Source organism: Pteropus medius, unplaced genomic scaffold (assembly GCF_902729225.1).
Source record: "Pteropus medius unplaced genomic scaffold, Ma_sr-lr_union100, whole genome shotgun sequence".
Classification (NCBI taxonomy): Eukaryota; Metazoa; Chordata; class Mammalia; order Chiroptera; family Pteropodidae; genus Pteropus; species Pteropus medius.
The window spans coordinates 6632652-6654919 of NW_024354550.1; the positions used below are offsets into that span (position 1 = coordinate 6632652).

A 22268-nucleotide genomic window follows, 5' to 3' on the forward strand; every position below is an offset into this window, starting at 1 on the left:
ATAGTTCTTATTGAACTTCTAATACTTAAACTAAGGAAATTTGAAAAAAAAAAAAAGTAGTAATATTCTCAGAAAAAAATTAAACCAAACTATAACAGCACTTTATAGATTTAACCTACATGAAATATGACCTGTATTTCTCTGCCCCACCCCAACAACAGTTATTCACGTGATATGTAAAATACTTTGAGGGCATAAGCTTATTTAAATATGGTAAATGAACAGCAACCATTACCTAAAATAAATAATTGAAATAAACGTGAATTTAATTACTACATATCTGTTTGTAGTGTGCTGAAGCAGGAATTTACTAAATAATAGTTTCTAATTTTTTAAAACCATTTTAACTATAAAGTACTTAATTTTTCCCATATAACTTGTGTCCAAATAATATAATTTGTCCAAATACAAACGTTTTTAATTATTGCAATTAAACCAGTATAAAAATTACTAGAAGCAAACATTATTCAAATTTTTTTCAAATAATTATTATTATCATTTACAAGAATCCTTATGATCAAACTACCCTTATTAGTATCAAACTATATTGGATAAATACAAAATATCTATACATTTCTCCCTTTCCAATTGTTTCTGAATATGATCTTAAAGTTTTTTAAAGAACATTTATTAAATTTTATTTGGTAAATTATAATACTCTCTTTCTCTTGAGCTTGAAAACATTTGGGAAGCATAAGAAATATCACAGTAAAATCCGTGAATTTTGCATTAGGAGACTACATATTTGAATATTTTACTGGTAAAAGTTATTGAACGATCTTTTGTCATCCAATTACATGTTGGTATATTTGATGACTAAGACTAAAAGAGCTTTTCCCATAATGGACTCTTTAGGTAATACAATGTTTAGCTTAGAAAGAGAACTTAATTGGAAATTTATAGTATCTTAAAATATCGACACAAAAGCTGGCTCAGAAAAGGCAGCTCTCTAAATCCCAGTGCTTTAGGACTTTTTGATCGTCTGAGGCAAAACTAGAGGTGTTTTAGAAAGGAGGTTCTAGATGGTAAGCATGTAGACCTTCTTTTAAAGTCTATAATCTTTTATTTATTTATTTATTTTAATTCTGACAACGTTAAGAAAGCAAGTAGAGTAGGGAATAATACAGAAATATAGGATGATCTTTTATATTTCTGTTGGTATACACTTCATTTATAAAGAATTATAATTCCAGAGGGTAAACAATCACAGTTTTTCCCTCCTGAACTTTAGTTTCTTACCTACTATATATAGGAGTTGGCTAGGTCATTTACATCATCTTTCTTGTTTCTCTAAATGTATTCTCTAATGTTAACTTAAATGTATCTCCACAGGAAATAATTAATCTTAAATATAAATGTGTTAAGAGTTAGAAAGGTGCTCATAACTTTGAAAATGACTTTATCAAAACATAATATATGTCCTTTTATAAATAAGTTGAAACTTTAAACTTTTTTTGCTTGTGCTACATTTAAAGTTGGGCTCAAAAAAAAAAAGAAAGAAGAAAACAGCTTTCCATTGTGGTTATAGCTTCTGTGCATCTCACACTGATTTAGTTCTAAGACCCTCACTGAGAATCAACCCAATAAGAGAAAGAACAATAAGTTAATTATCAATTAACAGTGAATACAGAAATATAAACTTAGGTTTCAAGTAAATGTTTTAAAAATGTGAGTGGCTAGTTCAGACATAGTTTTAAATGGTTACTTTAATATTTTATTCTACCTAAATTTTATATCAGACATCTTTGGCATTCTGACTCAACTTAAGGATGACAGAGTTCTGTAAGGATGATTGAATCATCTAAATTTTCTGGGGCTGAATCTACATTAATAATATGATTGAGTTGAAATAATCTGTTCTTAAATTCTTTTCTGTCTATGATTTTATAATTATGTGTGATTCTATATATTTAAGTTCTAGTTGAATGTTGGAAATAATGTTAATAATTATGAAAACTGATTATAAAGTTAAAATTTTGAACACAAATTATATCCAAACATTAATCATTAAGTAATACATAGTTAGAGAGTTTCCCATATAATTATATAGTTAAACTTAAACTGAATTAGATCTAAATTTCATTTGTCCCTCTAATCCCTATACAATTCTTGATTTCTGTCATATATACATATACACAGCTGGATTCTTTCAAGGGAATGAAACTTTCTGGCTACCTCTGGAATGTTTATTGAAAACAAGAGAAGCCTAATTCTTATTCAAATACAATACACATCTAGATTCTAGAATAACAGTTTAATCACTCATCAATAAATCCTTCTTAAGGTAATTTCAGATGAACTGCTTTTCTATTGTAAAAAGAAACAACCATAAACTCCCTGAAATGTTACACATGTTTCTTCCCAGGGTGCACTATAATAGCCAAGATAGTAAGGTATGAGGCATATACATACATTTATCTGGATATAGTTTTATCAAAAGTATAACATAGTTCTAAGAATTAGAACCATTTTAAAACTATATGTTATGTTACTAGTTTTTCTCCTAATGAGAACAAATGAAAAATATCCTATACTATTCTTTCAGAAACATACTTATATCAAATATATTTTTAAAAGACAAAGGAAGGGAATAAATTGATTTCAGTGAAAAGGTTAACAGTAAACAGCTCCAAATCAAAAGTAATATAGTTCAACAACTATGTATAAATCCCAATTTAGCTTGAATAACCAGCTAGGATGAGGAACAGTGATTTTATTCATACACAAAGCTAGAGATTTTCCTCAGGTAAAGATGTGATATAGGTTTGATTTTTTATTGTCATTATCAAGGTAAAAGATCCCACTTTTCCATTCCCTTCTACGAAACACAGAAAGCCCATTTTACTTACTAGCTACCTCCAGCGATGCATTGTGGCTCACAGCCTCTCCGAGGTAATTCCTTGCTACACAAACGTAGACCCCTTCATCCGGCCTACTTTTTCGTCCATGCACTATTCTTAAGAAAAATAAAGATCCACTTGGCAGCAACATTCGGTGTGAGCGAGGGTCATCTTTATCTGTCTCCACTCTCTCCCCTCCTTTGTACCATTCAATGGTGGGTGTGGGGCGGCCTTCAGCTTTACAGTTCAAAGTTGCAGGTTCTCCTTTTGAGACTATTAAATCTGAAGGGTGTTCAACAATGCGAGGTGGAAAATCTTCCTGACGAAGACGGGAGCCTGCAGAAGAATTGACAAATAACTTCATATCATCACTTGAAATCAATTAAAAGTCTTATTTTAAAAGCCTATGCGTTAGCACTACTATTTAAACACTGAGTAATATTGACTTACCCTTCCTAATCTATTTACTAACTAATCCTTCTGCTGTCCATCTTGACTACTCCCCCCAATTCCTGAATCCTCTCACCTTCTATTTAGAAAGTGTTTGTTCTTGCTTAAATTTTGAATAAATCCTGTCTGCTCTTCAAATCCCTTGTTCACAAATCCTTTCAGAATCCATCACCCTGTCTGTGCCATGTATGTGCCTGTTTTTTGCAGAGGAATGCTTTAGATAATTGTTGAGTGTTACAAAAAATGGCATGGCTTCCTGGAACCTCCTTTTTAACTAACATCAATCAATACCTTAACAAAACATACACTAATATACTAATGAACGTTTATATTCAAATATATGATGAAAGTTTTCTTTATAGAGACTTTTATATCTTCCTAAATAATAAAAGTATATATATTTTCCACACTATGTTAATAAATTAAGTTCATTAGTCTCCTATAATTACACTGATGTTTTAATAGACTTCAAAGATGAAACGTTAAATAACTGAGTTTAAGCAATTTATTAAATATATTAAATGGGAAAGGATATTACATGAGGGGTTATATTCTAGATCTTATGTATTACTTAATAAATGAAGTCCTGAGTGCATGTGCCATTTAAATATTGTGGCTGTACCTCGTTTTTCTAATGAGGTTTTAATCCCTAAAACAAAAATCAAGTTTCATATTTTTTAACATCCCTACCTTATTACTGCCATGGATAGACTTAATATATAAATTTCTTAGAGCTTTCTCAAATTCAACATCCCAATGCTTAATTTAACTCTGCTCCAAACCTCATTCTCATTCAGTGTTCCAATCTCAATGAATAATGAAAAGTAAAAACCAGTCTTCCTTGACACCTCCATTTCTGTGTCTCTGGCCCTCCGCAGAATTTCTCACATCAGTCTATTCCATCTCCATCTCTACTGCCAGCTACCATCCCGAATCAAACGTCTATCAATTGCCACCAGGATTTAAGAAAGTTCTTAAATAGCTTCATTTAGAAGTAGCCAGATGAAGACTTTGAAATGTAAATAGAATCTGGGTCCTCCCCTACTTCAATGGCTCTTAAAATAAACTCATTGCTCTTAAAGTCCTTAACAAGATCTACAAGAGCCAGTGTTTATTCCTCTATTTGGCTCTCCAGACTCTGCCTGTTCCACTCCTTACTCCACTTTCTTCACCCCAGGCTTCTGTTAGTTCCACAAATTTTCTGAGCTTCCTCTTGCCACAGGCCTATGCCTGCCACAGGATCTGGGCTCAAAATGATCTTTCTATAGTTTATACCCACTCTTCTTTCAAATCTCTGCCCTCCATGATATTTATAACGAAAATTAAATGCTCCTTGTATAAGCCTAAATAACACTATATAGCTACCGTTGGTAAAAATAATCAGAAGTACAATTTAAATTCATTTGTTTGATATTTTGAATATTATCTGTCTGTCCCATTACTCTGTAAGAACAACAGATCTGATTTTGCTTGTAGTTGTTCCTCTTACACTTGGCAGAGTGCTGAACACACTACACATAAACAGTAAATATATGCTGAATAAATAAAAAAATGAATAAAGTGTTCACAGGAAAGACCTATATGAATGGAATGATCTCAAGCTTAATAACTATGCATCCTATACAGAGACTTTAAAATATATATATATATATATTTTAATTGTAGCCAGTGTGCACACTCTTTAATCTTTATAAGACTGTAATTCTGCATGGTTATTAAAAACTGTTATTTAAAAATGTTAGTTGACATTCTTTCTTAATGAAATCAATACATGAATGATGAAACTAAAATACCTATTATTTGCTTACATCCACCATGAAACAACAAAAAAAATATAATCTGAAATGTTGAGTAATAGTTTCATAAACCAAAATATAGAGAAATAGCTTTAGTTTAGTGCGCGGTATACAGCATATTATAAGTTCTTTTAATGAAACTAGGCTCTAAAAGAGGAAGAAATAACCTGCAACATGAAAAAAAAATAATAACTTCGAAACCTGTACTCTCTCACAAAGGCTATATTGAAGTCAAAATAAATATAAATTGAATTCTTAGATTACTCAATTATAAGTGCTGTAAAACTTCAGAAAATAAAGCATTATAATATAGTACGGGCCTTTCCTTTGGCTATAATTTTAAAAGGTGGATGCTAATGAGGATAGACTGCTGAGGTAATATATATTTAACTAAAGCAAATTTTATTTTAAATTCTGAAAGAACATTTCAGATAGGAAATAGGGGTGCATAGGTTGCTGTGAGAATACAAAGAAAGGGTAGTTAAGACTATCTGAGCAAGGCCAAAAAGGCATCCTATGACATAAAATTCGAGAGGAGTCTTAAATGAAGAGTTAAGAAGAAAAAGAAAGGAGATGATTTCACCCAGAGGCACAGTGACAAAAGAATATGGTACACTTACAGGACTTGCAGGTAGGTTAGTATGGCCTGAGTATAAGATGCATGTCAGAGATTAGGAAGCATGTGCCTGAAGAAGTAGCTAAAAACAAAATGTGATGGGCTCTGCACATCAAGCAAAGTTCTAGAACCTGACTGAAGGCAACAAGAACATTTAAATATTTTAAGCAAGGGATCATGTTTGATTTTAAAGAGCTCACTATTAGTCGTATGAAACTGGACTGTAACAGGTTAAGCTAGGAAGGGACGAGTCAGGATACTTTTGCACTCTCCAGGCAATAAATTCTGGAATTTGAACTTGGGTATTGACAGAAGGAAAAATAAAAAGAAGAATCTAGAGATATACAGTTAAAATATCAACAGGATTTACTTGCTGGCAATGTGAGGAAAAATGGAAATGAAAAATGCACAGGATGGAGAAGGAGAGAGCAGGGAGATTCCAAGTTTCTAATATGAACAATGGATGAAGGGCAGTCTCAATGAAGTTAGAAAATAAATAAGTGGGATTTGGTAAGAGGAAAGACAGAGGAGAGAATTCATTCAATATGAGACATGGAGAGTTTGGAGTACTTCTAGAATATCCAAATGGAAATGAAAAGTTGCTAATTAACTATGCAAGTTTGACCTCAGAAAAGAAATCTCAACTGGGACTGTAGATGAAAATCAAGTTAGAGACTGAAACCATGAAAAAGAATAAAACTACCTAGGGAGATTGTATAGAGGAAGTAACAGCCAGTTACAGAACCTGGAGATTGCCCAGGCTCCACTAAAGTGCAATGGAGCTCAAGACTCTCTCGATCCCTAACCTGCAGTCCCATATAGCTGGACCACAGCCAGAATAACTTTTAGGAATAAACTAAGAGCCAAGTTTTCACCATGGTTCTACAGCAGCATTCAGTAAAAGACCTTTAGTAATAAAAATGCTTTCTATTCTATTAAAGTCTAAAATTTCAGTATCCTTTCCTCAAATAGTTAATAGGTATTGCTTAAAACAAGAGTTACAGTTATCAGGGTGTATTGGTCTTGCTATTTACATTATAATTAGCCAGAAGAAAGTTATAATATGCAGCATTTCTCAAACTATTTGGTGACTGAACTCTTTTTATTTATCTTTACATAGGACATCCTCACCGACCTTTGCTTCTGAGGAACACACTAAACACACACACACACACACACACACACACACACACATTCTGAAGAGAATGAATAGGGTTAGCGAAAAGTGAGTTATTTGTCTGTAGAGCCAATACATTTGCAAATTATAACAAAAAAACATAGAAATCTCGCATTTCTCATAACGCATAAACTCCAGGAAAGAAACTCCAATAAATCCTGAACGGAATTTTAACAAGTGATTAGTTAACCTCAATAATAAAAATTATAAATAGTAATTATCATCGCTATAAAAGCTTTAATAAAATTTTATTTATTATCTAAACAAAAAAAAGAATGGAAAAGAAAATCAATATCTGTTATCTCTTTTATCACAAATACATCTTTATAAGGTGGGTGTTATATCTGGTGTCCTTATGGGGGGGCTGAAACTCTCAGCTGTCATTCAGATGTAAGGTGGCAGTGATGGAATTCAATTCTAGTGAAATTCAAAACCTTTGCTTTTTTTCAACTATTCCATAAATACTGTTAAAATTAATACATTAAAATCTAAAACATGTTTTGTTCACTCTATTTCTAAGGCTGGAGGTATTAATTTTGATTACTTAATTTTAAAATGCAGATAATAAAAACAGCAGGAAGCCAACCTGATAACATCTGCAATTCTTTTTTCATGCCTTCATAGACTACCTACCTGTAAATCAATTGTTTTCAGTCAATTAACTCAGTAAAGACCTTCATGATGAATAAATGGAGATACAAAGTTTCCTTATACTGAAGAATATAAAGGTTGCTTTTCTAAATACAAGTTTGCATTTTTTTCAGTAAATATTCTTATATTATCAGTTTTTAATATTCTGAGAACTTCAATTTCTATACACTGTGTGCACAATTAAAATTCAATATCACTGGTACCCAAGTTTTTTCCACCAACATATTTTGAGAAACAAGTCATTTAACTTCTATCAATAACCATGACTCATTTTCTTAAGGGGCTAATTTGAGGGAGTTACACCAAGATCCAATAGGAAAGAACACATATGAAACGCAGAAGAATATAGACAAAAGACCCTTAGTGATTGCAATCATCTACTCTAGAAGAGATGTCTGCCTACACTTGGTCACAAAACCTCTCTATATATAACTTTCTTGATTTATTATTATTAAAATATCTCTCTTCAATCATAAATGCTGAGTTCCTATAAGCTACCTGACAACCACCATTCTAATTATGCTAATTCGGGTATTTTTTAATGTACTAAGATATAAGGTTATATTATACTTGGCAAAACCAACATCATTTCAACTATACTCTGCATAGGAAACATTTTTAAAAGTTATAGAGAAGAAAGGGCGAAAGAAGAAAAGGACTGATGGATAGAGGCTTTAACGAGAACTAGGATGATAATGCCAGCTGCCCTCGGCAAGAATCCTTAGAGAATATCACACAACTGACTTCAGGCAAGGCCAGCATCAGGGAAAAGTGCATGGCAGGATCCTCTTGACAACTGTCCAGTCGGAAGATAAAACATAAACATGAGTGACTGAAATATCTAAATATTTACACAACCACAGCTGGAAAAAGATATACACATAAGTGTTAAGTATTTCAAAGAAATATATCAAAGTCATATGAGATTTATGATGAAGAAACCAAACTCCTTTGAATGTAAACTATTCCTCCCTTTAAGACATCACATTTACAAAAACACAGCAAGTAACCACATAAGAGACTGATCTTGTTAATATTCTGTTGAGATGCAACACACACACATAATTTTATTCTTTTTTCATATATGTGATTTTATTATTTTTTTCTAACATGGCAATAACATTTATCTCAGGGTTTTGCTTATTTACATTTTTGAGCTTGTTACTGCATAATAGATTGAGTGAAATGGTATTTATTTTATTAATACAGTCTCGTGTTGGTCCAAATTTCTTTTTCACATTCTTCGGTAGATAATATTGGAAAAACAAAAAAGATTAAAATATCCATCTGTATATCATATTCAAACATCTTGCAGCACAAAAATTCTTGAAAAATTGCTAGAAGCACAAGAGATACAAGTTCAGTGAGTAGCTGACAGATGCATAATGAATATTTATAGACAATTTGGTGATCTCTGTCCGAGGTGTGAGGGGGCACAAACATTTGCCTTGAGAACATATTGATATTTGTAAAAGAATACCAATATTCTTAAAAAATCCTTGCCTCTTAATCTTTTTATTTAAGCCCCATTTACATTTTAAGGAGCAGACACCCTCCAATTATTAACATAAATCCTATTATGGGCACCAATCCTATAATTTTCCTGTCAGAATTTCATCCTACGAAGACATATTTGTTAAAAATAAGAAGACAGCATCCATTAATTAGTCATTGTGTAAAGAGATGACCTAAATATCTTCTATTGTGCAATACACAGTTCCCCAATACTCATACTTTCTATTGGAATAAATATAAACACAGACCAGTCTACAGAAAAACTAGATAGTTTCGCCTGAAATTATATAAAGAAATACAAGGGAAACAGAATACATTAAAATAACTACATGATGAGAGATTCATGCCATTTTCCTTAGATACTATGTTTCTTCCTAATTTCTTTTTATTATAATTCTACCTAAAGATTGGCAGGGGAGAGGAGTTAGCTAAAATTTAGAATAATTTTGATAATTAACCGAGTGTCATTGGTAGTATCTGTTATCATCTAAAATGATAAGCAAAATAAGCCAAATCTTATTCTAGGAGTGAATCCCTGGTGTTTTTGTAATATTCCTATAGAATTTAATATCATATGGCTGTATTCCCAAAGATATGAGACTGACAGTAGCATAAGTTAAATTTTAGAAAGAATATTGCTTGTTCTCCTCCCCCATTTTTAATAAGGTAGAAGAGACATTTTTTGTCACAGAAGCTACTAGGGCATTAACTGCACGAATTGCCTCAGCTGTCTCAAATCTGGCAGGATTTCACTCTGAGCTATAACAAAAGGGACTGGAGGGTTGAAGTTGGTTAGCTGAGCTCAGGCTTCCTATTTGCCCTTTAGTAAAATTTCCAATTAACATGCAAATAGGAGGATTTCTGCCTTCTGTGAAACACCAAATAAAAATATCTGTATATCTTATGGTACAACTTCTCTCACTGCACTATCCATCAGTTTACCTATATACTGTAACCTATATTGTATTAAGAATTGTGCTAAGCAATGGCAACACAAAGAAATATAAAATAAAATCCGTGACCTTAATAGCTTACAGTTCACCAAGGGAGACAGAAATATTAACAAGGATAATATTAAAAACATAAGAACCATAGAAAGACAAACAATAGTAGGAGAAACAGAATTCCACAAAAAAGTAATAATAGGCAAAAAAAAAAAAGTCAACTACTGTAGCATTTGTGGGGAAAGTTTATTAAATTTAGAGAATGGATTCAGTTTACCTGGGTTCAAATCTAGCCTCTGCTACTTGCTAGCTGTATGAACTTGGATAAATTGCTTAACCTCTCTGAATATTTCTTTATGTGTAAAATGAGTATACAAATAATACCTATACTTTATCGGTTAGCACAATTCCTGATGCAAAAAATAATATTACATTGTCCCATGGTTGGAACTGTTCATATACTATTTGCATAAGCACCACTGTTTGATTTCTGTGATTCTTCTCCTCACGTTCTCCTAGAATTACATCAGAATTCTTATTAATTTAGAGAGAAATCAATTACTTTTTTCTAAATCTGTAAGAAAAAAGTTGTAAACTAAGCCAGTCTCCTAGCTTCAGTTGAGAAGTCAACACAGAATAATTTTCCATTTACAGAGTTCTTGGCAGGATCTGGCAAAACTCCAAAAAAACATCTTTCAAAAGAGATGAAAAATAAAATAAAACTAGAGTACTTAGCACAGCCAACTTGTTTTACTAAGAATCATTAGAGTTTGACTCTCTCTAAGCCATCTGTACTAAAGCATTTCTGGTTCTTATAGAAAATATCCCTCATAGATCCACTGATTAAATGTATGACTTTCAAAATTTAAAAGACACACTAATGCTTTTAAAATATTTCTGAGAGAATAGTAGTATTGTCTTTTTTTTTCTTTTTCATTACAAATAAAAAATTCCTATGAGTAGCCAGAATACAGATAAAGTTTGTAACTGTGCAGAATAATACTTCAAGTCAACTCTCTGTAGATACACTAAGGTTATCAAAATTCACAAATAATACTTTATTTACTAATGCTCATCCTAATGGACAAAAATATTTGGGTCTGAAAATATAATAGCTTATTTTGGCTTTTAGTATAATTTTTCAAAGACAAAGGAATTTGGACAATATTTTATACTATGAAAAACAGTATTTGGGTGGTCTTGTGAATTATTTTTTTAAGTGCTATGGAAATATAGTTTCTCCTAACATCGGATTTTCAACATATTAGGATAAATTACATGGCATTGTAATCAATGTTAATCTACACTTCATTTCTTTATATACAATATGGAAATAGCAGAGTTATAAATTTGAGCCAACTAGAACCTCAATATACAGAACATGAGCCAGACTTCCTTACTGAAATGGCAACTCAAATATACTCTTACATCTGTATGAAATAAACTTTGCTTACCTAACTTCCTCTATCATGAATGTAAATTTCTGAAGACAAAATCTTTATTCTAAAATTAATCTTATTCTTTTTATTTAAAATATGTTTAAGTCATAAATTTAAAGTAAAAACAAATAAGGATATAATACAATCTTTAACCATATATTTTTTTAAAATCACATAAAATATATATATCAATTCTTTTTCTAAAGAGTTGCATTAGATTTTCATAGAATCTGTACATCATATAGAATTTACTAAGATTCGATAAGCTTAAATCAATTAAAGTACTAAAGATAAAGCTTTCAACTTTACTTCTTAAATTAAGTAGTCATACTTGAGCTATATTTAGAAAACCCTTGATTCTAGGTAAGTTATTAATGTCTGAAAGATGGAGAATAGAATAGCAACTTTGAGAAGACAATTATCTTTCTGGACAACAAAATACCTAAAAACAGCCTTTTAAAGGATTACTTAGAAATCCCTATAGGAATGCAGTCAACTTGACTCATTTTTAAACCCAGTACTTCTGACATGAACAAGAATTTCTTAAGAAACTCATTTACACATTAGCAAACTGTGATCTTTACCTCCCCTCTATCTTCTCCATTTCTCTCCTCGTATCTCAGACATAGTTCTTAGAGACTCTAAGGGGCACCCTAATGCTGAGAGGCAGATTCTAATCACTTAACATCTAAGACTTAAAGGGTATTCCAAATGTTAACTAAAAACCTACTCAGTAATCTTTATTTTCTTAAAGTGTAAGTAAATTATTCGCCAGTCCAAACAATGCAAAGTGTAGTAGATTTAATAGGGGAAAACACACCATATGTAAAATAACATATACAACTTTTGATTCAAAAAGATACAAACTCCAAAAAATTATCCTAATTCTAAAACTTTTTTTTCTTTTTTTGCACTCTGAGGTGAGATTTGTTGTGCTTGCTCTCCCTTGCTCTTTTCTTTTGCAAGTTTTCTGTTTGTTTGTTTTTTAATAGAGGTATGGTATCACTTTTTCCTGAGATTTTTTTTTAAATCGTGGTAATGTGATGTCTATATGCATTTATCATTTTATATGTTAATACATCCTTAAAATAGAAAAATACTTTTAGTCATTATTTTGATGGTGGTTTAATTAATTTAAAAGAAAAAGAGCCACAAAGACAGTTTTGTTTAGAAAGCATCTATAATATCGAAATACTTGTTTAGTCACTAAATAGTCAAGCCAAAACTAAAATACTTCCATATCTTCAACTCCTACAACAGCACTGAGCACTCAGCAGGTACTCAATAAACACTGGTTGAATGAATGATCAGAGAACAGGGAAAAAATTATGAAAGATCTCACATGTATGTATAAATAGTTTAAGACAAACATTTATGCTTGGAGGCAGCCAACATATCACTGAGTTCAAAAGAAAGTAAGGGCAATCCTTACTTCTTCTTCTGGGAAGCAGACATCCACAGTAGAAAGGAGCTCTGGAGGCATGACCTCTGAAGCCATTTGGAGATACAAGACTTTGGGTCCATCGAAGTAGATAGATCTCTTTAAAATTAATTCTTAAGAACATTGAAACCTATACACAGTATCATGTGTGGTGAAAATATAAGAATTAACAGAGGTATAAGCTGTATAATTTTAGCAAAAGAGAGATTGAAAGAGAGAAAGAGATCTAGAAAAAAGATCTTAAAAAGAATCTTAAAGTGTTGCTTTCTTAGGGACCTTTGAAGATGGATAGTTTTGTTTCATTCTAAGTTTCTCTTTAGTTTCTAGGTATCCCATGATGTTCTGGTATTATTCTGATAATAAAATATTTTATTTTAGAAGTGCGAAAGCCATCTTTTCTTTTTGGAAAATATGGAGAAAATAAAATTCAACTTTTGCTAACTCTTTAGCATTCATTTATTCACTCAAAAAATACATATTAAGCACTCACACTGTACCAGGTCTGTGCCAGTCGCAGATGATACAAGAGTGCAAACAAAAAACAAACAAATAATAATACCTGTCTTTCTCTTTCTTGCCTTCTTTCTCTCTTTAAAGATCCAAAACTAATGTGACTGATATACAGATGACACTGAATTCACTTAAACGATTATATGAATTTATATACCTCTTAGCTAACATTAAACTTTTTTTGAGGGCACACACAAACAACCAGTAAACAAATCAAGAGAATTGTGTATGTAAAACTGCATGCAACAAGCTAAAATAAGTGGAAGAAAATGTACTTCACGAAATAGAATAAGTGGATGCAAACATCTTCTACCAAAATAAATTTTCCTGGAAAGGTGGAAAATCTGTATGAGATTAAATGAATAGAGGCCACAAACCCTGAGGCACATAGCTGCTCGGTCATGCCCTGTATGATCACTAGGAGTTCAAAGACTGGATGGATTTTAAAACGATTAACAGGTATAATTGCCTCTTCTCATTAGGAAGCAAATAGACCTAATAATTTTACTTATCTTCAATATCATTACAAGGTAATTTCTGATACATGAAATTATTTTTTCATAAGAAAAATGTTTTTTAACCATAAATTATTTTTCACTTCACATTTGAGCAATTTTGATGCCTTCTATTAATAATAAATTAAGCCCAAATTACATTATCGAAATATACTTGCATTTTTCAAACTCAGTCTATAAATGGTAGGATATCTCAACATAATGGATATTTCTCTATCTTCCTGCCAACAGTAAAACAAGACATGTAGAGAAATGTAGATATAGGTTGTTTCTGTTTATTTCAGTTTTTTTGTTTTATTATAGCCTATTCAGTAATATAACCTTTCAGACAATGTTTAATATTAAATATAAATAAAAGTGCTGTGTCTTAATGTTTAATACTTCTTTATATATTAATGAGAATTCTATAATTTCTAAGTATTCCTTATTTTATTTTGTTTTACTGCTTTTGAAAAACTAGGCATGACATTAGAAGTGTAGATAAATGGTCCTGACCTATTCGGTCAGACACTGGGTATAAGGACTTGTAACTGGCACTTTAGGGGTACACGATATGATTTTAATGTATGCTAAATTTTGTAAGCCACAAAACTAGAGATTGAACCTATTGTTATACATATTTCCCGTATTATTGAGTATTCTGAAATTGTACCATTTTTAAGTATTTCTTCTTCTACTACTACTACTACAACGACAATAACGATGACGATTACTACAACTACTACTATGACGATGACGGCGACGACTACTACGACTACCAAACAGTTATACAATGCTTACTATACATCACACATCTTTCTAAATGTTTTAAACACATTAACTCATTTATCACAAAAAAACTGCACTGTTATGATTAAACCCATTTTATAGATGAGAAAGTTGAAGGATAGAAAAGACAAGTAATTCACCTGAGGTCACACATTTGGTATATGATAGATCCAAGCCATGATTTCAGGTAATTTGCTCCAGAGTGTATGTTTACAACTATTCTAAACTATCTTTCTACTTATTAACAGAACCATATCAGAGTATTTAATATGAATAATGTCTAAAAACCTCATAAGAATAGCATGTAAAACGATAGCTCTGTATCCAAATAGTGGTTGACATTTAATAAACAGAAAGTACAACATTCACTATAGGTTAAATCCTGGATGGTCTCATTACCCATCGACTTTAGGTGATTATGATGTGTCGGTATAGGTTCATCAGAGTGGTAACAAATGTAAATCGAGATTGTAAAAGGATACCAGTAAAAGAATAAATATGGATAAGGAAAATACTTAAGGAATTATTTTTACTGGCTTTTCCCTTCATAAACTTTACACTTGGAAAACTATAAGCAGGTCATTGTTTCTAGTGTTTTGTTTATTTTTGCTTTATTCTAACCATGGCAATATACTATATGTTCACATGTATGTCCAAAGTGAAGCTTATGTCAATTCCCAGAGTTCCCATTTCCCTTCATAATAGTTTTGAGCCATAATATGCAAAACACCATCTTAACTGCAATCTACAACAAATTTCTCTCTGAATTATTAATAACATACATATACCTATAAGCCATACTTTATACCCTTCAAGATTAAAAATGTTTATCCCTCTTTGTAAGCCTGACACCCAAAAAATAAAAGTGTCAAAGCTCTACAGAACTACAAGGTTGAAGATTTTGCATATGAAAAATAGTTTGAAAAGAGAGAAAAAGATGAATTAAAATCCTTATGGAGCATAAGATGCACAGGGGATGGTCAAAATTTCACTGTCACATTGTATAACCTACACAATCATTACTTGGTTTGATTAGTTCTACATAGTTACTTAGGTCTATTGATGTGTTTTGTGCTTTCTCAATAAGTCTCAAAAGGACATAACTAAGACTTTCATAATTATTTCATTAGTCTTTAATGTCAAATAGAATAATAGCTAAACTATATTTATATTTTAATTCACTAGCTGTATTAATCCTCAAAATATCCTGATGTAGGCACTATTATTATCCATAATTTGTAGATGAGGAAACTGAGGTACTGGAATTAAGTAGCTGGTCTAAAATTTCATAGGTACTAAGTGGTGGAACAGAGATTCAGATCCCTGCAATCTGCTCCAGAATTTGGGCATTTTGCCACTAAATTATGCTGTAAAACAGTACAATTGTTTAAAATTTTACCTTGTATAAGAATAATCTTTATAGACCAGAAATTTTTTTTTTAACTCTCCAAGTAATGTAGGAAAAAAAAAAAACCTAGAAAAAAATACTTTGGTTCTGCATGGCAGTTGGGAGAAGAAAAGGTAGTAGATTCACATCAGAATACTTGGGCTTTTCTCCTGGGCCCATCAATTTCTACCTCCCAACCTCTGTTACTGGGTCAGTTTCTTCATCCATAAAATGAGGTTAATATAGCATGTTAAAGCTGGAATAAGAACAGATAAATTTCTCAACCCTCACATTTTCCAAACAAAAGAGAGCTAATCAACAGATTGAGAATACTTGATTAAAACTGACAACAAAAATCCCCTGTAGCCAGAACCAGGATCCTGTTCTTCTGAATCCCATAAACATGACGTTAGGAGTAAAACCTTTTGTAAGAGATACTAAAAAAGAAGTGTTCTTAGCCTATTCAGGATGTGCTTGTGATTTCTTGAAAGTGGATGCAAATTTCTCTAGGCATGTATGGAGGTATAAAGAGGACAGTCTTAGCAGAGGTTTTAAACTTCACAAGAAATATAAGGAAAATTAGCTCTCTTTTTTTAGGTGAATTTTAATAACCTCACAGGGGTAAAGAACTTGCACAACGATCTCCCAAATAATTCATACAGAGATATTTGAACATATATCTATTTCGTACAATATCAAAAAATATTGCAATCTCTTCAAAATAACTCATAGAGGGCTAAGAATCAAACACAAAGCTATGAATTCCAGAGCTTTTGTAGTCCTTATTGGCATTACCATGCAACACTGCTTCTCTGCCTTTTCATTTTAAACCTTTTTTCAAAAAAATAAAAAATAAAAAAATAAATAAACCTCTTTTCACACCTCCTCTTCCCTTGATGCTGGACTCAGCACAAGTTGAGTGAAGTAACACCTGTTGTTACTATTATTTCCCCACCCAAGCAGGAAGTTCAAGTTATTTTCTGTTGAGAAATAGTTTAGTAGACATTAATGTTATTAAGGGACCACAGTAGCTGGTACTAAGTACTGAGCATTTGGTATTTTCCTACCGTTTACTGAGAATCGTGAACAAGTGATCTCACCTTACATATACGATTACTTTGAAATGTTGTTGAACTAACTCTATCCTCCTAATACCTACGTTCTATGAGTTTGGGACTTAGAAAGATTAGAGTTTTCAAGCTGGGTGGGACTCACATATGTTGGAAAGGTCAGAGTCCAAGAAGTATATGATTATACAGTAAATGTTGAAGGAAAAATAAGAATTGAAAGTGAAGTGGGCAGATTGCTTTCTCAGAGAGCAGGAGGTTTTGCTTGGATATGGAGGGCTAGATATAATTTGGGTTGGCCAAAGGTTCTTTGCCCTGAAATTATTTGGAGTTTTATGTTTATGAATATATTTGTCTTTTAATAGAGAGAAGGTCCATCATAGAAAAGGTCATCAAATTATTGAAGAGGCATTAATGCCAAAAAAAATTAATAAACAACAAAATAGTAGGTACATTAGTTTCCTAGGACTCACATAATAAAGTATCAGAATCAAGTTAGCTTTAATGACTAAAATTTATCATCTCACAGCTCTGGAGGCTAGAAGTTCAATATTAAGTCATCAGGGTTAGTTCCTACTGAGAACTATAAGAGAGAATCTCCTCTGTGCCTTTTTCCTAGCTTCTAGTGGTTTACTAGAAGTTCCTTGGCTTCTGTTGCATCACCCACCCCAAACTGCCTTCATCTTCACATATCCAATTTTTTCCTTTTTGTAAGGACACAGTCATATTAGATTAAGGATCTCCCTAAAGACTTCATCTTAACTTGCTCATCTCCAAAGACCCTAACTCCAAACAGTTATATGCGCAGATACTGACTGGGGTTAAGACTCCGACAGCTTCTTGTGGAACACAATTCAACCCATAACAGTGGGATAAACAGAGATGAGTGGAAAGAATGTTTCAAATGAGGTATTGAGGGGAGGAACAGAGAATGATGTGGCAACGGGTAGCCCAGGATTATATGTATGAAGTGTTCAGTCTAAGACAGGTGGAAAATAGAAGTTTAAATGCTTGCTTTAGCCAAACTAGAGAGATATAAAAATGTTCAGAAAAGGCTTTTTGATTCTAGCCTGTCAGCAACAAAGAAGTTCTTAAAAGATTTTGAGGAGTAAAATAACATGATGAAAATGTTGTGTAGGAGCTCATAGGGCTAGGCAGGATGAAGAGTAGTGGGAAGAGCCTCAGGAACTGATAAGATAATCACTCCCATTATATAGGTGTGAAAAAGATTTGAAAAATTCAAGAAGCTTTATGAAGTAAGAATGAACACAACTCAGTTCAACAGCTATAAAGTTTGGGCTATAAGAAACAAAAAAAGCCAGCTTAGGTTTCTTTTTTCTTTTTTCTTTTAACTCATGCTTGACTCTGAGAAAGAAACAACACTGTATATTTCAGTTATGTCATTAAATATGACTTAAAACTCTAAGATTTTTTTTAAAAAAGCAACTCGAAGCTCAACAGATATTAAAAAGGAATGCAGACTTTCTTCCCATCCCATTGCCATGAAGTTTTCTATTTCAAGAATTATATGTCTCAAATTATAATCTATAATTATACTATATGTTTCTCCAAGGTAATTTCATCTGATAATTTATAAATTACATTCAACATATTCAGGAAAATGCCATCAAACTAACATTAATATTTAAGATTTAATACTAAATTACATGCACATTTTATACAGAAATTCTTGATGAAAGGTATAAACTTCCAATTATAAAAGTAATTTATCTTCTTTAAGCATGTTTATTATTTTCAAAGAACAAACAAAAGGATAAACATGCAATCTTTTTTTTATTTAATTTGAAGAATTTCTTAATATGAAAGCTATTTTAATGAAATGTCTGTTCCTACTTAAAGGAAGTGATATTTATTAAGGACAACTTTAAAAAATAATTCCTGACATCATAAAAACTATCATGAAACCAAATTTCACTGTTCTTACATTCTAATCCAGTATATTCCAAGAGAACTTTCTGCAATGATGATTAAAATGGTCTATATGGGCTCTCTCTGATATGCTAGTCATCAGCTACATGAGGCTTTTGAGCATTTAGAACTCAACTTTTATTCATTTTATTTTAATTACATTTAAATAGTCACGTGAAACTGGGGCTACAGTTGTAACTTACTGTTAAGTGAAAATAAATACAAAGAGGAAAATCAATTCAGACTTACTAAACCAAGTCTTTTAAAAATCTATATTTAACAAGCACTAGAAGTAATTGAGATGCACATTAAAGTTTGAGACTACCCGATCTATTTCTGTTTCCATTAAAGTTCAGTCACCATGTTCTTGAACAGAAATCAGAATTTCAACTGTTTAACTATTGAATTCTAATAGTAAAACACATTGCCTTAATTCAAATAACATTGGTACCTATTACATTTTTTTTAGAGCAGCTCCAACTCTATAGAAACAACTGGAGAATTATTTCACATTCTAGAATACCAATAATTATTGACTAATTTCTCTGGATAAATTCTATACTTCATCAGATCTGCCTCTTTGTAGATCCTACAGTAAATGAATTATCTGCCTTGATTATTATCTACAATTCTTTTTTATTCTATGGCTTTAAATCTTTTTTATTCTATGGCTTTAAATCTAAACCTTGTTATGTAAATCGATGCAATGTTATCCTCTGATTCTCAATTTCCTCATCGGTAAAATTATATAAAACTGGAACGAAAACCCTTACCTCACAGGATCATTAAGGCCAAATGTAAAGTGCCTAGCAGGGTGTCTGCCACATAGGTAATTGCTAGGTATCCAGTTCCCTTCCTCTCCCCAATGACTGTTTTTAAATTTCCTTTTAATCCACTCATCTGTCAATATTTCTGATAGTTGCCTCAAACTGCTTAATTCTTACAGTTTTAGGGCTACCAGGAGCTCTAGAGCATCACCCTCCTTGGGCAGGGGACATCTAAGGACACGCAACGTCTCATCAAGCCATCCTGATAAGGCTGTTCTGCTACAACATGGTCACCCTTGCCCACCTCCCCACTCTGTCCATTCTTAAAGCTGGTTTATTATTTTATTACTGTGCACCAAGCCTAGTTCCTATCACTAAAATCTTGTTTCCCTTCTCATGACTTTAACTTCCCTCTTATGGTCCCTTCAACAAAGAAAGAAAACTGGACAATAAAGATGTCCCCAACTTAGACAGAACTTGGGGTAGGAGTGTCCTCAATCAGGACATAGAGCAGCTGCTAAATATCTTGTTTAGAAGCAAAAAATGCAATGATGGTCCTCCTTTTATTTTGTAGTGTTATTATATAGCTCTGGGGTTCATTCACCTTTTTTAGTAAATTTTCATTTTTAAAAGTTAATCCCTCACATCCATATGAAAAATTTCCTAAAATTTAAAAAAAAAACCTTAAATCTAATAAAATATTTCAACATTATATAAAGTGATTTAATCATCTTTTAAGAAAATATGATAACTATACCTACATTATGATAAAACTGAATACTATCCAAAAAAAAAAAAGAAAGAAAAACATTTTATTTTCTCGAACTGACTATGATTACATACAAAATTCTTATGAGCTTTACCTCTTTTTAGTCTTCCAAAGGTGATCACATTACATATTTGCAAATCATTTCAGGATTAGAATAATAACCAAATAAACTTTCCCATTTAAGTCTAAGAAACTATAGGTAGAGGAAAATCAATATTTCATATTAAATACACTTTTATATTTAACATATATTTAATATTTCATTTTAAATCTATTTTAAAGTCTTATTATAAAAATATCAAAAGATTTTCTGAAAATTTTATCTTGTTCAAAAAGCCATATGATTTAATTTGAGGACGAACCATCTAGTTATGACAACCTCATAAGGATCTCACAGAATACTAGCTAGATAATCAGGTGGAAGTCTCAGGAGTCATAAAATGAAAAGCATGCTGCTTTATTCTAAATGCAGAAATGCAATTTTAAATAAAATAGGTATACTAAAATAACAACATATACTCTTTGACATTTTAAAAATAATTATATTAGTAAAAGTAAACTAAAGAATTAAGTTTAACCAAACTTCAGTTTTATTTCTTTATTTACAAGCTGTTTCTTGGTCAATTCAACATCAACAGGCTATGAATTTTTACATTATGTAAGGTGTAATGCATTTTTCTTGTCTGACAAATAAGTTTCATTCACATGCTATACCAGTAAATTTTAGATTCATTTAATTACCAATAAGGGTATGTAAAAAACAAATTTTATGATAGGCATTGCTAGGTGTCAGGGGTTTATTTATTTTATCTTAATATCCACAACATTCTTGTTTTTAAATATTTACAGATGAAGACAGGAAACTCAGATGGTTAAGTACTTTGTCTGAGGTCCAATTTTCTGTAAATTGCTTGAGCCTGTCTGACCCTAGAATAAGTTATCTTAAGATATCCTCTTAGAAAATTTCATAAAGCCAGTGTGGACATGAATGATATCAAAACATTATCTGCAGCAATACTCTATAAACTAAATAACTATTATTATGCTCATAAATGTACTTTCTAAAATATGAGGACAGTTGTGATTGATGAAATATATTTTTTTATTTAAAACATTACCAAATTCCTAGGAGCTCTGTTCCCCCAAGTCAAATGTTACCAAAATTATAACTACCATCATTACGGAAGCTCAGATATTAAAATCAAGCTTCTACATTCATAATAGATAGAGAAGAATGATGTAGAGCATAGCATTACAAGTCTACAAATACAAAGAAAGACCTAACTTAAATGTCCTGCCCCCAGTAACTATTTTGAATTACATATCAGTTATATTGCTAATGACTTGGCACAGAATGTTGGAAACATGATAGCAGAGTAAGGTTGGCCGTAACATATTTTATCCCAACTCTAGATCAAGGTATCTGAAAATGCCTATAATAGTAGTAGAATGAAATAAATCTATGGTGAGCTCCCCTTCCTGGGCACTGTCAGTCAATCTGCTTGGGAAGCACACTATCATCTTAGTGTGTGTATTCAATGGTACCTGCATTGTACTGAAAACAGCAGCCTGTTGTGATGTGTCTGATAGCAGCACATGTGCAGACTGTAGGCCCTCACATTTTCTAAAGTTTGTTTTTCAAAAACCCAAAGCCAAACATATGAAAATGATTATTTTATATCAAAAT

General features: G+C 31.7%; 1 protein-coding gene across 4 annotated transcripts in view; it reads right to left on the reverse strand.

The window, feature by feature from the left end:
* Nucleotides 1-22268, reverse strand: part of ROBO1 (roundabout guidance receptor 1) — a 374585-nt gene that overhangs the window by 307176 nt on the left and 45141 nt on the right. For all 4 annotated transcript variants that reach the window (XM_039855122.1, XM_039855124.1, XM_039855125.1 and 1 more), the window contains exon 2: nucleotides 2850-3176. In XM_039855122.1, the coding sequence (XP_039711056.1) occupies nucleotides 2850-3176 (327 nt within the window). The remainder of the gene's footprint in view (nucleotides 1-2849; nucleotides 3177-22268) is intronic.